Here is a 17,186-nt window from a genome sequence, read left to right on the forward strand (position 1 = left end):
ATAATTTTCTATTAATAAAATTAAAATAAACACAAAATTAAGTTGTGCAAATTATATTTGAATTTATTTTTTAAATATTTTGAAATAGAAAAAATTTTTAAACATTTAAAATTGTACTTTGAACATGTATCCTACAATTTTTATATTGATTTCTAAATTTTATTTTATTCTATATGTGTATAATATAAAGTATACACATATAGAATCAAATAAAATAAAATTTAGAAATTATACCTGCAATTTATAAAAGAAAACACATTAATAAGGACGTAAATATAATCATAAATTTTTATTTTCTTACATGTCTGTGATCAGTTTTATATAATAAATTCGACAATATATAACAGAGAGATTTCTATATACTGTATTTCAAGATACTCGAATCTCATGCACGTTACGCGGATGTAACACAGATAACTTCTATAAATAGGCTGCTGCGCATGCTTGCGTGCTGTAATATCTTTTATAATTCGCATTTTATGGCAATATCCTAATTGATGAAAAAAAAAAGAAAAACTTAGGAATGTAAGATTGCGTTGTATGCTTGAAATACTCCAGGAGCGACTTCCACAGACCGAGATTTTAGGGATAACTGCAATTAGAGAAAAAGGAATAATTATGAGAAAACTATGGAATTTGAGAAATTATCAAATAAATATAATAATCTTCCTACGTAATTATCTTCGAAAATAGTAGCTATTTAAAAAATTATACTGTTACATAAACGCGTCTTTTTGAAAGGAAATAATTGTGGTCCGACTTCTTTAAATGAGCATTAAAATTTCTCGACGAGACAATCACGTTGATAAAGTTAAAATGGAACTGTATTTAAACATACTGTGACATCAGGGTTGCCTGGCTGAATCTTCAACTCGTTCAACACCCAAACATTGTTTGTCAACTTGAGAGACTGATAAAGCATATCTTGGCCCTCCACGTTTCTCTTGGCAATTGTGAAGACATTGTTCTGTTGCATTTTTTGCACAACTTGATCCGCGGTCAACATTACTCCATTTAGTGTATATTGTACCTGCAAGTCATGTATATATATATATATTTATTTTTCTTTTTTTATAAAAATGTTTATTAATTATCAATATTTTCTTTTAAACCTGAGTATATATCATCGCTGTATAAATATATATAAAAGCTAGTGATATTGATACCTCATTTTGTGCAGGTATATCTTTCCAAGTTGAAAGAAATACTCTCTTGTCCAATTGACCGTCCTCTGCGAAGTATACGTTCATCGGGACGACACATGCGAAGTAGAAAACGTCGATATTATTTTTGATAGCGACTTGAAGATTGTTTAAGGGTTCCATGCGTTGTACTGCACCGGAGGTAGACAATATAACGCTCGTTTCTATACTCGCTCCGGGATTTAAGGGAGCTGGTACTTGCAACGGGGCTGCCGGCGATAATCCAAAGCTATTTTTATTGAGTTGTATTGCGAATCCTCCCATCGGTTGCATCGCCTTATTCGTGAAAGTCATATCCATGCTAATTTGCCCATTCCTATCGACATGACATTTCGTTAATAATTATTCGCCATTGAAAACGCAATGCGTTAATTTATATTAATCGACATCCCAGACAGCACACAATATTTATGATAAATATTTATGAAAATATATTTTTTTGAAATATATAAATATTCTATAAACGTATTTTATAAAAACCTTTATCATTTTCCACATATTTTTCAAATATAGATAAAATATTTTATATAATATTTATGATAAGTAAAAAATAAATATTTATAGTAATTATTTTGTAAATATTTCTCAGGATTTGCTCAAATATTTATGGTAAATATTTTATAATCTAAAATCTTATATTTCAATCTAAAATCTTAGAAATATTTATAAAACATTTTAATAAATATTTATAAAATATTTAAATAATTGTTATAAATATTTTGTGCTAGGATATTATGCGTATTAATTACTTTCTCGTGAATGTGCCCCAGATGTCGAAGCCCTTGCCTTTTTCGGCCGGCAGCCAATTAACTTTGGGAGATATATAAGATACAGGGCCTTGACTGAAGCCGAATATGTCGCCGAGCAAACCCGTTGTACTCTGGGAAACGACCGGCGCTGCGGTTGTGCTATCGGTGTTGCTTAAAATCCCGTCCAAACCACCGCCTAGAAGATCCAGTCCTATTCCCCCTGATTGTGGCGCAGGCGCTGGTGTAACTATTGCCGGTCCACCTGAGTGATTATAATTAAATATAGATAACAGAATAGTTTTTATCCGTGAGACTCAAAAAAAAAATACAAAAAATAACCCACTATTTAAAAAAAGAAGACAGACTAGGATGGTTTAAATTTACACGTTATTAATTAATTTAACTTTCTCAAGTCTAGGATTCGCTCACCGATGTCCATGCTGAGGAGGTCACCTATCAGAGAGTCTTGCGCGGGTATAACCTGGGCGTGAGGCTGTGCATTTGTGCGGGACTCTTCGCTCGAATTGCTTCTGGCAGGTAGAGACTTTCTAGCACCAGCGGCTCTGCCCTCCACGAATGCCGTGGGAGGCTTGTGATACACAGACGCTAAACTCGAGATGTGACAGATCAATTCGTCCAACAGCGTCGGCTCCAGCAGATCCGTCTCCTCGGAGATAAGAGGCTTCTCCGCGAGCACCACCTCTTTGGCTGCCGCCGGATCGGTGCTGAGCAATCGCCAATAAATGAAACCACGATCTCGCAGGTCAGGATTGTCGGAATCCTGTGTGGCCAGGCTGAGCACTTGCTGCACCAACTCTTGCGTATCCGTCGGTCTCTTGAGAAATAGCTTCACGATCGCCGTGAGCAGTTGAAGTTGCACCTGCGTGTTCTCGTCGTGGAATCCCTCCAGGAAGCTCTCCAACAATTCATCCGCATTATCGATACGTTCCGCGTACTCTCCGATGATCCAAATCATAGAAGCACGTGCCTCGGGTTCGTCAAGTGTGTCCAGATTCTCGCATAGAGTCGAAATTATGCTCTCATACTTGTTGGGATATTTGCGGAAGATATCTTTTATTACCACTATCGCTTCTTGAACAACATAGTTCACCTGAAAATATTGAAAATTTTTTTTAATTAAAAAATTGTTTTATTTTATTCTAAAGAATAAAATAATAAATAATATATATTTTAATTTTAAAAACATTTTGTTTTAGTCATTTTGAATCGAAATTGTACCTTATACGAGAAAAAATAACATACGTACATTCATTTTCACTCCTTAACCTATTTCTAGTATTTTTAAAAAATATATTAATAATATAACATTAATAATAATTAAATATATATTAAATAACAATTAAATGTATACATTTAATAATAATATTTAATGAAATATTATTTTATTAAAAAATAATTAAATAATTTTTAAAAATCTCGACAGTGTATATAAAAAATATTAAAAGAACACTCCTAAATTTGGTGATTCTTACGTCAGAACATATTTTATTTAATTACCTTGGTTTGTATCAAGTCTAATAATGTGGAGACACAACGCTCTGCGGACGGTTCGACTTTTATGGCGCAACGACCGATAGCTCTCACGGCTTTCCTTACGAAATCCACGTCAACCTCAGTGGCGTATTCTTTCAACTCCGACAGAACTTGCGCGATATTGGCTTGCGATGCTAAACGAATCATAATATCCAGCTTTTCCAGTTTTACATATATCGGATCGTTGTATTTGACAAAGAATACTTTCATCTCGTGTTTCAGAATATCAGGTCGCTTCTGCACGATGAGATTGATGTTTCTTAACGCGACGTACTGAACTTCTGGCTCGGAGCTCAATAACGTGACCAGAGGCGGTGCCAATTTCTTCGTAAGTGTTCCGACGAAATCCGACTCGGATTGCAACATCTCCATCAGTTTCATTAATACCTGTAATATCGAACAACTCAATTAATATAAAGTGTTTCAATAAAAAAAAATTACAGAAAATTATTTTAAAAAGAGAGTCCAAAAGAAAAAAAATTGGAACATCTATTTCTTTTAATTCTTAGATTTTAAAGCTAATTAAAATACAGAAATCTCGATAAATTTTATATAATAAAATGTAATTTCTCAGTGTTCTCTTTTTTCTGGATTTTTATAATTTATTCATAATGTGTTTACCTTGACAGCTGAGAGCACGACTGCAGCATTAGCATGCGCCAGACGTGGAGTGATCCGTTCGCAGATGCTTTGCGCCTCGCGATCGTCTTTGGGCGAATAATTCGCCAGTGAATCCAAGATGAAAACTTGACCCCATTCTGTACACTCGTTGAGCGCCGTTAGTAGTTTGTTTATGGTCTGTGCGTTCATCTCCACCAACGGTTGACCGCTCGGACTGGCCTCGTTGATCTCGGACAATGCAGCTACCGCGTTTGCGACGACCTAGAAACAATCGTCGCTCTGTTTTCACACTATTCTTAATTTAGAAAATAGCGATTCAGATAATTTTAATTCCTCTTGTTTAAAAATTTGTCTTTCAACAATTTTTCTAATAATAGTATATATTTTATGAAATATTTGCAAACGCTTATAGTAAAATATAAAAATATTAACTTGTTACTGTGTGTTATATTCAAAAGACATTCAGAGGACAGCCCAAAGATGTCTTTGAAAGAGAAGACGTCTCCAAAATGTCTTCTGAATGTCTTTTGGATACGTATGGTGTCTGGATAAGGTCTACCAAGCTGAGAGAGCTCTGGGAAACTGACGTACCATTGGATTGCTGTCGGATAGGAGGTCCTTCAATTGATCCAGAAATCCCTGGTCCTCAACCAAGGCCGCGTTAATGTCATAAAGTTTGGCGACGCACACGGCTGCGGTCTTGCGTACATACGGATCCTCGTCCTTCAGGCACTTACGCAGCGGCTCGCACAGATACTCGGTTATCTTGTCGACGCGTATGCATCCCATCGTGCGAACTGCTAGCGCGCGAATCAGCGGATTTGGGTCCTCGCAGTCCTGCGCAAAAATCGGGCAAGCCAGGGATTCAAGTCTAGTCACAGTAGTGGCTAATCTATCTCAACCCATGAATTTTAACAAAGTAGAAAATAGCATTGGTACCTTTGTCATCGGAGATGTCGCTAGCTCCTTTTGCGTGTCAGAACGAAAAAGGTCAAATTGGTCACCGTCACCATTTTTCATATTAAGTGTTAAATAATGCTATACTTATCAGTCATTTATAAAGTAGTGTATGATCAAGAACTGGTCACTTTTTAAAGAGCACGAGGGATCGTTTATATTGTGTGAGTTCTTTTTTTTTTTTTTTTTTTGCTTTTATACAATTGCTGGCTTTATATTGGAAGAAAAAGTTAATTTATGAATTATTTTACACCAAAATACCAGGGCCATGCAAATAAAAATAACTTAAACAAATATGTATATATAATATATCTAACATAGAAAAGAGCATATTTACAAAATATTATCTGCATTGTAAAGTATTATATTTATAATACGAAATTATACATTCATTAGAGACACTGAAATTTTGAATATGATACAAATTGTGCGTGCATTAAGTAAATATGATCTTTATACAAGCACCGATTGTAATTATATATATAATATATATATATATATATATATGAAATAAACATTTAAGGAATTACATTCTTCATGCTGCTGCACATTAGAAATTTGCGTTGAATAAGAGATTAACATTCGAATCTATCATTCTTCGAGAAAGTATCTGCATAATTTAAAATTCGATTTAAAATATATTTATATTATAAATGTATAGCAATGCGAGAAATAGACAATTTGCTTCAAGCGTTTCAAGTAAAGATTTGCGTGATTTTTCACAAATTAAAGAAAATTATACATGCTTAATATTCCGGAGAAATAAGACTGTATATGTATTAGTGTATTAGCGTGAGGAAAGTAATATATGTACGAGATCTTATAAATTACTCTATCAATTTTTATTTAATATGTTACTCATTACATGTAAATATACATCTAATGGAGTACATTCTGGAATTTGGTTTTGTGTGTAAAAACATTAAAAGGGAGATGTTTCCATTTATCATGATGATATAACGAGTTATATCATGATATACTTCGTTCCGTAGGAAATAATAAATTATTATTAAAATATAAAATATTGGAGCAACCAAAGTCCAGACCTCAGTTCCCTCCCCCTCTCCCTTTCCCTCTGTGCCCTTTGAAAAATAAACAGTTCAGTCGTAATGAACGAAAAAGTTCCGTCCCGTAACGCAGACAGCCCTGTGCAAACTGTAATTTGCAAAGCACAGTCTGTATACAGTGTGAGGCACGCTGTAAAATAAACACAGCGAGAATAATATCCAATCCCAAACAGCACACAATATTTATAAAATATATATATATATATATATATACTAAATATTTATAATAATTACTTGAATATTTTACATATAAGTATTTATTTACAATTTTATAAATATTTTGGTAATTTTACAATTAGATTGAACAGATCATAAATATCTTAGCAAATATTTGAGGAATATTTACAGAAATACTACTTTATTTTTTTACTTACCATAAATATTATATCAAATATTTAATCTATCTTATGATATTATAAAATTTGTATTTGACATATTATTAAAATATATATTTTATAAATTTTATGATTTTTTCTTTTAACGTATAAAATATGTATATTTATATAATATTTCAAATTAATAAAAATAATAAAATAAAAAAAAATAGTAAAAATATTTATAAATATATTTATATTTATATCATATATATTGCATTATTATTATAAATGTCATGTGCTATCTAGGATATAAGGGGATTGTATTTACAATATTGATAAGAAAGAGATTCATTGGAAATACACAATAATGAACAATTTTTTTCAGCTTGCCTCTCTTTACAGACAGACTCTGAACGTTATCCAAATGTTATTAAGAAATATATGTATATAGAGGATAAAGGTGCATTATATAATAATAAAATCGTGATCACGAATTAAGTTGACGAGTTTCTAAGCTACGTTACCTTGACGAACGTGTTGACTGCCATGATGGCCATGTCCGGTTGGCTCTTCGCATAGTTCATCAGATACAGATACACCAGCTTTTTCAGCTCCAAATTGTCAGTCTGCATGCAGTTCACCACGTCGGGAAACAACGCGGACACGTCTTTCCCGACTGTCATAGAAGCAATAACCTGGACAGATAATTAATGATTAGATTTGCGTTATTAAATACAACATTTTGTTGTAGTGCAATGTAAGTGACAATATAAAATGTAATATTTTTTTACAAATACAAATTTTGTCTTATTATTAGTTTAACTATTTATTAATCAATTAATTTGTGAATTAATTTATTATCTATTTGTTTATATATATGTAAAAAAATTAATTAATTTTTATATTAATTATTTTATTTTAATTCTCAAGAAGTAAAGCAATGCAATCATAGAAATGTACATTTTGCTGATCTATAGTATTGTTTAATTTTGTACGTACAATATATATAATTTATTTCTCTTTTTCTCTCTTTCTTTCTCTTTTTGCATAAGAGCTTTTTAACACTTTTTTAAAATTGAAAACACAACATGTAGATTTTTACCTTCTTTACAGCTTCCTTCTTTTTCTCTTTTTTCTCATTATTGAGTTCTGATTTAAGCTCAAATATCTCCCCTTTCTTTGTAGTGGTAAAATACTTCGAATCGGTCATCTTGTCTATACAGCATGTAATAAAATACATAAATTATATAAATTTGCAATCCAAAAATAAAATCTTTAATGTCGCATATCTAAAATGTAGAACATCAAAGAGCTTTACTTTTCTTTACTCTAACATCGCAACTTCTTTATAAAAATATAATATTAAAAAACATTTCAATAATTATTTAAGCAATATATATAATTATGTAAGCAATCGTAATAATAATATTATATAATTTTATTTTAAATAAAAGTAATGAATCGATAATTTACGTACATTTTTCCTACACAAGTCAAAAATTTCACTAAAATTAACTGTAATGCATCTACCAAAGTGTTCAATGGTATCAAAGCAACAAGAGGTGAACTGTACTAAATATGTCAAAAATCTCATCAGCTGGGGCGGGGGGGAGAGGGGGGAATCAGATGAGAGGAGAGGTGACAATTTTGAGGTGCCTGGAGTGAAATTAAATAAAAGATAGCTTCTACGATTTAAGCTGGTACTGATTGGACAAGGTAAAAGGTCTCACTGTCAATCCTCTCGCTATATAACAAACTGGATCAATGTCTAGAACCTATGGTGCGATAACGCTAACTCCCTCGCCGATTATTGAAATTAAGCTGAATGTCAATAAGCTCGTATCGAGCGTGTTTCAAAAAACCGACAGACATCTCGAGGGGGAGGGGGAGGGTGATAGTTAACGCTTGAATAAACAGAATTAATTAAAAAGCGCGAAACGCTTACGGAGTATCTCGAACGGTTGCATCTGGAGCGGGCGAACCGCGGCAACTGCTCGCTCATTAATTACCTGTCTATTTTATAACGACGGGGCGGAGTAGGGGCGATCGAAACAACCGAAGCCAGCCGCGAGAACCGAAAGCAGACACCGCCCACCCCCGAAAAAGCTCGTGTTTCGCTTAAACTGCGGGCGATACGATGACACCGTCGTATGACACTTGGCCGCACGCTATCGGAACACGCAGGCCTCACGCACATGTAAGTGACAGGTGACAGTGGTTCGCCGAATTATCGATAAGCAAATTGCTTCCGATTGGTTATTTCCCAACACACGTACGTGTGTACTTGACATTAAGCTTGTGTTCCAAAATTCACTGTCACAACTGTCAGCTGTCATCTTTGTCCAGAATTCAGTGAACAATAAGAATATAATAATTATTGTTATTAATAATTAATAATAATTATTATTTATCACTGTTGATTCTAGAGACTCTCGAGTTGGAGGACTCGACGCTTTGCTGATTGGCTGAAATTCCTTTTGGCCAAAAATGGCGGAGTCAATCGAGAAATATCGAGGAATCCGGCTTCTGTCAACTCTGCGATTCTTTCCTTGTGTACTCGTAGTTTATGCGAAAAGAAAATAATAAAATCTTGATTTTCAACAACGAAATGTCGTGCATCTAGCCTAAATACATATTTAAAAAAATATGCAAACAAATGTGTAACAGAAAGGATTTATGAGCGGATGAAATATCTTCCTTTGTGAATTTAAGTACGTCGACAAATCTTGAAGTTTTGCATTCGAAAAATATTTATTTCACAACTCCAACATTATTAATTTTGTATCTACTGTGCAACATATTAATAGAAATTTAATTTTCGTCAACCTTTTAGAAGCATCCACAGTACAAAAATATAGATATAATAAACCAATTGTGTCCTATTATTTGATGTTCTTAATTAATTTAATTATTTTGCTCCTCAATTATGCTAGAGACATTAAAATTTGCTTAATTGTTCTTGAATTAATCGTCTTACTTTATGAGATATTTGATTCATACTGTTAAAATTACAGCAAAATTGAACCATCAAAATGGCATTGCGCACCTACGGAGACAAACCCATAAGTTTTCAAGTAGAAGAAAATGGAGAGTACTACTGCATCGGATCGGAAGTCGGCAATTACCTGCGTCTTTTTCGTGGGTCTTTGTATAAACGATACCCTGGCATGTTCAGAAGATCCATAACCAACGACGAACGTAAGAAATTAGTAGAGCTTGGCTTAAGCCAACATGTTCTGGCATCCAGCGTCTCGCTGTTGAGAGCTAGCGAGGTAGAGGATATTATAGAGGGCAATGATGACAAGTACAAAGCCGTATCTGTGCATTCGACTGAGCCACCGGCGCCCAGAGAAGGTAAATCCAAAAAGTCGATGGCATGGGTGCCAAGTTTGCCAAACAGTTCACACCTGGATGCAGTTCCTCAAGCTACGCCAATAAATCGCAATAGAGTACACAATAAAAAAGTTAGAACGTTTCCATTATGGTAAGAAATTTTACAATAAAACAAATAAATATGAAATTTTATATTATGTAGCAATTCTAATCCTTACACATTTTTATTTTTGATACAGTTTCGACGATACGGATCCAACGGCAAACTTGGAAAATGCAGCGCAACAGGAAATGCTTGTTCCAATCCGTTTAGATATGGAAATTGAAGGCCAGAAATTAAGGGACACTTTCACTTGGAATAAAAACGGTATGTATCTAGATAGTAGATTCAATAATAAAAAGAATTCTGTTAAATTATATTGTACTTTTCACAGAAAGTCTCATAACGCCCGAACAATTCGCCGAAGTACTATGTGATGATTTGGACTTGAATCCATTAACGTTTGTTCCTGCAATTGCACAAGCGATAAGGCAACAAATAGAAGCATTCCCACAGGAGACAATTCTAGAAGAACAATGCGACCAGCGAGTGATAATCAAATTAAACATACATGTAGGCAATACCTCTTTGGTAGATCAAGTAGAATGGGATATGTCTGAAAAAGAGAACAATCCGGAGAAATTTGCGATGAAGCTTTGCGCGGAACTCGGGCTTGGCGGAGAATTTGTCACTGCCATCGCTTACAGGTAAAATAATAAATCTTCACAGAATTGTATTTATCTTACATAGAATTACATAATGTAACTATATATGCGCAATGTCAGCTGTATTTTTCTATCACAAAAATTTATATAATTTGTAGGAATATCAACGGAATTAATATTGAAGAAAATATTTTAATTACTCGAATGTTTTATATTAATTATTATTTTATAATAATTATTTTTTGAATATTTTTATAATTTATTTAATAATTTATATAATTATATACTTATGTAATATAAATATATATTGTTATATATTTATATAATTATATAATGTATACAATTATTTTGTATTAATTATTCAAATATTTTTTTCATGATTTATATTTTATATTTGCAGTGTACGCGGGCAATTGTCGTGGCATCAGAGAACGTACGCATTTTCAGAAGCACCACTTCCTACTGTAGAAGTCCCCTTCAGACCTCCGTCAGAAGCCGATCAGTGGGCACCGTTCTTGGAAACTTTAACGGACGCGGAGATGGAAAAGAAGATACGCGATCAGGATCGAAATACTCGGTAAAGATTAACTGTACTCTTTTAGTTATACTTTATGGTAAATATAAGCGTATTATTCATTCAGTTATTCTTTTTTTCCAGGCGTATGCGACGTTTAGCAAACACGACACCTGGTTGGTAGATCACATTTAGAAAAAAAAATATATACATACAGTTCACATTTTTGAAGGAATACTATTTCAATATTTGATATATATACTCTTAATATTTATAACATTAGGATAAGTAACGATCAATTTTTATTTCGACATTATCTACATCGTAGAATTTAAAATATAGAAATACTATTTAAAAAAAATAATGGATGCATGGTTGCATCTGAAGAGATGTAACAATATTATAATCAATGGTGTTTATGTGTGTACGCTGCTCATGAAAACCTTTTATTATATACAAAGTGTTGTAAATCTAATAGGTCATCCAACTAAATTTTTTAAAATTTAAACTTTTTCAAATTTATTTGACAAGATATCTGGTTTCTTATTTATCGTGTTAAGTAATACTATCTGACATATCCAAGTAGAACAGAAAGTCGATAATGTCAAAATAACATCAAATGACGAGAATATGACTGCAAAAACTCATTTTTCGATCATTTTTTCATCATTTTGATGTATTTTGACATTATTGTGACTTTCTGCTCTACCTATGATTTACTGTTATTTATACTTGTATTATATAATATTTTTTATATTTTTATAGTTGTCGAAATTTCTGACAACTATATATGTAATAAAACTTTTTATAATAATCAACTTTGATAGCAAAGAGTGAGAATATAAATAATAATTAAAATTACTCTTTTTATAAAAAATTAAAATTAAAATTAAAATATAGTATATACAGTCAAAGCTTTTTATTCACGGGGGATAAATCTTGCGCGAATATGGAAAATACATATAGAATAGTGAAAATGTGTGAAAATATATGGGATGTGTTCCAAAATAATTAAGAAAAGTATTTAAAAATTGGATTTTATTTCAAATTAAAAATTAAATACATAACTAATAACTCTGTATAATTACATAATATTTTTTGAAATCTATATGTTATTAAAATTTAATTTTAATAACATACAGATCTCAAAAATTATATAATCGTACAGAGTATTAGTTACGTATTTAATTTTTAATTTTAATCGTAACAAATTATTTATAAATATATGAAACAGTCGATCAGAAATTGGTTTGAAAAATTTGGTAATTTTTTCTTGTTTTACGACATTTTCCGAAATCAATTTTTATGCTCAGCCAGTTTGCTTTTTTTTATCTTATAAAAATTTTCTTTCCATATAAATTTTTCATGAAAAAATTCGCAAAGATAATAGAATATGGAATTTTCTGGTTACAAATAAAAGAGTAATTACAAATTACAAATTTTACTCTGTGAATAAGGAGTATAAACTGTATAAAAACTTAAATATATATTTTTAAAAATTTTATAAAAAATAATTAAATGACATTACATGAAACGTCATATGTATATATATTTGCCATATCTGTCTCATTTTCAATGCAAAATACGTAAGAAACGGATTGATTTCGCGAGACGAGCCTTTCTCAATAATTTAATCCGCGTCGTGGAAGGGAGGGGGGAGGGTGGGGAGAGGAATGATTCTTGCACATTCGCGCTTCGCGCGGGCCACAAAGTAACGCGCGGACAGTCGGAACGGACGGAATCGGACCTCGATCGAGACGAAAGACCACATGGTGCTAGCGATGGCTGACGAAATAGCGAGGGAGACGTTGCTGAATCGCGTGAGAGAGCAGGGCGAGACCGTTCGACGATTAAAAGCTGCACAGGCCGATAAAACGCAAGTACGCGCATCCCTTTAATTTTCTCCCTCTTTGTTCTTTTTTTTTTTTCCACGCAAAAATCTTCACGACACACGCCATCCGTCAACGTGACAGAGATGACGTACTGCCTTTCTCTTCTTTGTCCTCGGTTTTTTCCTTCGTGCTCGATCACGGATCCCACAATTATATCCCCTTCACTCTCCTCCAGGAAATTACGACGAAACTATAGTGCTCGAGAGCGTTTCACTTTGTTTTTTTACCCTGTACGTTTTTGTATTTACTTTCTTTTCACGCGTACTGATCCATTTTCATCCGCATTCCACGATATTATTGAATCTATTGATTTTAACTGCATTTCCTGCGCTCCTTTTTTTTTCCATATAATTCTACAAAATAAGTAACCAATTTTTTCCAAGGAAATATTGCAAAAATGAGGACAGACTTCAGCATTTACGATTATAAATATGATGCGATAAGTCCCTTGCAACACAATAGTAATTTTATCTATCTTCTTTATTTGCGTACTATCTGTATATATTGGGCTCTTCTTTTGAGAGACATCTTGTTTCTCAGGGATACAGAGAGCAGTCTGATATAAAAGTTGAGTTAGAAAGCTTAAGCAATGATTTTGCGGATGTCAGCTACGTGGGTGGTTGGTGCCCAACGTCCAAAGACACTGAACTATTTGACAAGTTGAATGTCATTTGTAACGATGAGCTTGCAAGGTGGCCGTATCTAAACAGATGGCACATTAACATGAAAAGCTTTACCCAGGAAGAGCGTCTAGCGTTTCCTGTTGCGGAAGCAGCACCGCTTACTTCCCTGGCAGAAAAAACAGAATTACTAAAGATTACTCAATATATTACCAAAGATGTGCTAGATAAAAAGGTGAGGCAGTCGGTTGCTTGCAAGCAGAGCTGCCATCAATTATTGCGACAAGTATCTGATTTCTCTACCAAAACATTGATGATTGTATGATGGCTATATAGTTTATAGCAAATGTTTTGTATTCTGAAAAATGTCAAAATTTCTTATATCACTCAAATAATTATATTTCAAAAATTTATAAACAATTGTCTGTCAAGGAAAAAATTAATATTTTTGTATTTAATTAATGGCAATAATTAATGGCAACCCCTTGCTAGCTTGCTTACTGATATTATCTCTGCTGTTTGGACTAGTTTGATAAATCACCATTGAGGAGGCTTTTCTTCTCTTTCATTCTGGTTGCCTTGTAATTCCCTCATCTATTCGTGATGTTACGCCTGATATGCAACAATTCTTTCTCCATCGTATGGAAATGCAATCGCAACATGCCGATGTCGACTACGCCACAGGTACGACATTTTCGGCTATCAGACCCCCTGAAAGCAAAAGCGCGATACCACGTTTCATATATTAATAGCACATTTGTTTGCTTGTTTGTAGATAGCAGAGGAAGTCGCCAAGTTGTTGGATTTGAAAGCGCAATTGGGAGAAGAAAATGGTTGCTCTCACAAACTCATCCTTAAAACGCCGAAAGGCACCAGGGATTATAATCCGGAACAAATGGCACTGCGATTGGGAGTATTGGAAAAAGTAATATCAGTATTCAAACGTCACGGTGCAGAGACCATAGATACACCTGTATTTGAGCTCAAGGTGAAGATTTATTATCAATGGTAATTGCGATAATTTGATCATATTTATTTTTATATTAATTTTATTTGTTGTTGCAGGATGTTCTGACAGGTAAATATGGTGAAGATTCTAAGCTCATTTATGATTTGAAGGATCAAGGCGGCGAGATCCTCGCACTTAGATACGATTTAACAGTTCCTTTCGCGAGGTATCTGGCCATGAGCAAAATATCTTCCATCAAAAGATATCATATTGCTAAGGTCTACCGAAGAGATAATCCAGCTACGACAAAAGGCAGATATAGAGAATTTTATCAATGTGTAAGCATGCCAAAATTACCCTTTATATGTATTTTTTAATTAACGTGTGTTTTAATTAATGTTGATAACTTTTCAAGGATTTCGATATCGCCGGCCAGTACGATCCGATGTTACCGGATGCAGAATGTATTCGAGTCGTGTCCGAGGCGTTGGAAGTGCTGGATCTGGGACCGTACTTGATTAAGTTGAATCATAGATCTTTGCTGGACGGCATCTTTGCCGCGTGTGGTGTTCCACAGAGCAAATTTCGCAGTATCTGCTCCGCTATAGATAAACTGGATAAAAGTCCATGGGAAGAAGTGAAGAAGGAAATGATAGAGGAAAAGGGATTGGACGAGCATATTGCCGATAAGGTCGGTAACTACGTCTCCCAATCTGGCGGAGTTGAACTGATAGCTGAATTGAGAAAGGACAAAGAATTAATGAGACAATCCACTGCTGTGCAAGGCTTAAATTTCATGGAACTCTTGTTGAAGTACTGCAAAATCTTCAAAGTTCTGGACAAAATTAAATTTGATCTGAGTCTTGCGAGAGGATTAGATTACTATACGGGTGTTATTTATGAAGCTATATTGTGCGGTATGCATATTTATGTATCTCAATCTTTTTTTTTTTAATTTTTTTTATTATATAAATTTGTATATTGCAAAATATCAATAACATTCAATAATAAATATAATTTTAATATATAATTTATATATAATTGTAATAATTAATATATTAATATTAATATAATAAATACAATGAATAAATTACATATAATTTAATATATAAATATAAATATAATATCTAAATTTTATAAATATAATAAATATAATTTTTCGTAGGAGATGACATTGGCGTGGGAAGTGTGGCAGGCGGCGGCCGTTACGATAATTTAGTAGGGATGTTTGACAGCAAGAATAAAAATGTACCTTGCGTTGGCGTGTCCCTGGGCGTGGAGCGGATATTCAGCGTCTTGGAGGCGAGATTAGCTAACAAGGGCCTGAAAACACGCACCAACGAGATCGAAGTGTTCGTGGCAAGCGCACAGAAAAATTTGCACGAGGAAAGAATGAAGATACTAGTGGATTTGTGGGAAGCTGGAGTGAAAGCGGAACAATCTTACAAGAAGAACGCAAAGATTTTGGCACAATTACAGCACTGCGAGGAGAACAAGATTCCGTTGGCGATAATCATCGGAGAGAGTGAACTAGCGAAAGGCGAAGTTACCTTGAGAGTCGTCTCGAGTCGGGAAGAGATTCGCGTATCACGTAACAGTCTCGTTGAAGAAATACGAAAACTGTCAAAAACGTTATCGTAGCAAATTACGGTTGCTTTGTATACGGTTGCTTCTCGCTGTCAAAAGAGAAGAAATCAACATAAGTACAACAACATATTTATGTTGCATTTTAGTTTTATTTTGTACAGCTCGCACCTTGGAAAAAAGTTTATTTATTATAGATTTTGCACAAATCTATTTGTATATTACTTTATACGATGGACTGTCGAGTGATAAGTTCTTTGTCACGGATATAGATGCTAATTGTGAGATTGTACAATAAGCAAATGCATGAGACTGAGTGACGACACTCTGCATTCATCATATGAATATGTCACGTGATAATTTTTGCATGGATAAGTTTTCAAACCGAATTTCTCCGGATTTTATATGATAATAAATCATAATTCATATAGTTTCCGAGCTAACGTCTGAAAAACCAAATATATCTTTATAATTTATTCTGCAAGAACTTGTCAATAAAACGTTACGCATTTCATAAAAGATATCGCATGTGCCTATCTTTATTACACTCAAAAACACTGATTTCAAGATTTAGCGAAATAAATATGATTGCGAGTGACTGTGATAAATGTACAAATCACAAGACCGCATTGATAGTGTTTAAACTGCGATATGAGATATTAATTACTTTGATCATTCAATGTAACATAAATTATAATTTCAGATTCAATAGAAAAAAATTCTTTAATCCAGTTATCTATCGATACGGTATTTCTTTGCAATAATACATTTGATATCAATTTTTTTTAAGTAATTTTTATTTTACTATTAATTCACATTATATATTGAGAATATATCACTTATATCACAGAGTTTTCGATATTTTTAATAGTTAAATAATTTACATATAATAAATTAATTTACTTCTAATAATTATCATTAATATTATTTCTAGTATATTTCATAAAAAGTATATCTCTTTATTTCTCTAAAAATTAACTAATAAATTTGATTAGTTTGAAGAATTAGATATATATCATGTATGATACAATTAATTTCTAAAAATTGATCAAAAAAACTTTTGTAAAATTGTAACTTTTCTATAAATTACCTATTAATCGATATATAAAATTATTTTCTATC

The 17,186-nt window shown here is 33.0% G+C and overlaps 3 protein-coding genes across 7 annotated transcripts; 2 read left to right on the plus strand and 1 right to left on the minus strand.

Annotated features, from left to right (window-relative positions):
* Window positions 1–274: 274 nt before the first annotated feature.
* Window positions 275–8,668, minus strand: Ap-1-2beta (adaptor protein complex 1/2, beta subunit). 4 transcript variants are annotated; one of them, XM_072892160.1, is made up of 12 exons: window positions 8,477–8,668; window positions 7,570–7,682; window positions 6,992–7,162; window positions 5,066–5,092; window positions 4,718–4,963; window positions 4,127–4,387; window positions 3,470–3,892; window positions 2,381–3,062; window positions 1,952–2,213; window positions 1,167–1,518; window positions 839–1,030; window positions 275–592 (listed from the first exon to the last, which is right to left on the minus strand). In XM_072892160.1, exons 2-12 carry the CDS (start codon window positions 7,675–7,677, stop codon window positions 518–520), a joined length of 2,799 nt encoding a protein of 932 aa, XP_072748261.1. In that variant the 5' UTR covers window positions 7,678–7,682; window positions 8,477–8,668; the 3' UTR covers window positions 275–517. The 4 variants fall into 4 exon arrangements, with proteins under 4 accessions (XP_072748261.1, XP_072748260.1, XP_072748263.1 ...); XM_072892159.1 differs by having other exon boundaries at window positions 8,413–8,668; XM_072892162.1 differs by lacking the exon at window positions 8,477–8,668 and adding an exon at window positions 7,945–8,320.
* A 343-nt stretch (window positions 8,669–9,011) lies between these two features.
* Snr1 (SWI/SNF related, matrix associated, actin dependent regulator of chromatin, subfamily b, member 1) lies at window positions 9,012–11,850 on the plus strand. Its single transcript, XM_072892165.1, has 6 exons — window positions 9,012–9,178; window positions 9,482–9,951; window positions 10,040–10,167; window positions 10,235–10,547; window positions 10,906–11,082; window positions 11,164–11,850. The coding sequence occupies exons 2-6, from the start codon at window positions 9,500–9,502 to the stop codon at window positions 11,201–11,203; spliced, it is 1,110 nt and encodes a 369-aa protein (XP_072748266.1). The 5' UTR covers window positions 9,012–9,178; window positions 9,482–9,499; the 3' UTR covers window positions 11,204–11,850.
* An 857-nt stretch (window positions 11,851–12,707) lies between these two features.
* On the plus strand, window positions 12,708–16,723 carry Hisrs (histidine--tRNA ligase). Of its 2 annotated transcripts, XM_072892173.1 has the most exons (6): window positions 12,708–12,899; window positions 13,452–13,766; window positions 14,307–14,519; window positions 14,597–14,818; window positions 14,896–15,397; window positions 15,646–16,723. In XM_072892173.1, exons 1-6 carry the CDS (start codon window positions 12,789–12,791, stop codon window positions 16,119–16,121), a joined length of 1,839 nt encoding a protein of 612 aa, XP_072748274.1. In that variant the 5' UTR covers window positions 12,708–12,788; the 3' UTR covers window positions 16,122–16,723. The 2 variants fall into 2 exon arrangements, with proteins under 2 accessions (XP_072748274.1, XP_072748275.1); XM_072892174.1 differs by lacking the exon at window positions 13,452–13,766 and having other exon boundaries at window positions 12,712–12,899; window positions 15,646–16,712.
* Window positions 16,724–17,186: the final 463 nt, after the last annotated feature.

Source organism: Anoplolepis gracilipes, chromosome 5, assembly GCF_047496725.1.
Source record: "Anoplolepis gracilipes chromosome 5, ASM4749672v1, whole genome shotgun sequence".
Lineage (NCBI taxonomy): Eukaryota > Metazoa > Arthropoda > Insecta > Hymenoptera > Formicidae > Anoplolepis > Anoplolepis gracilipes.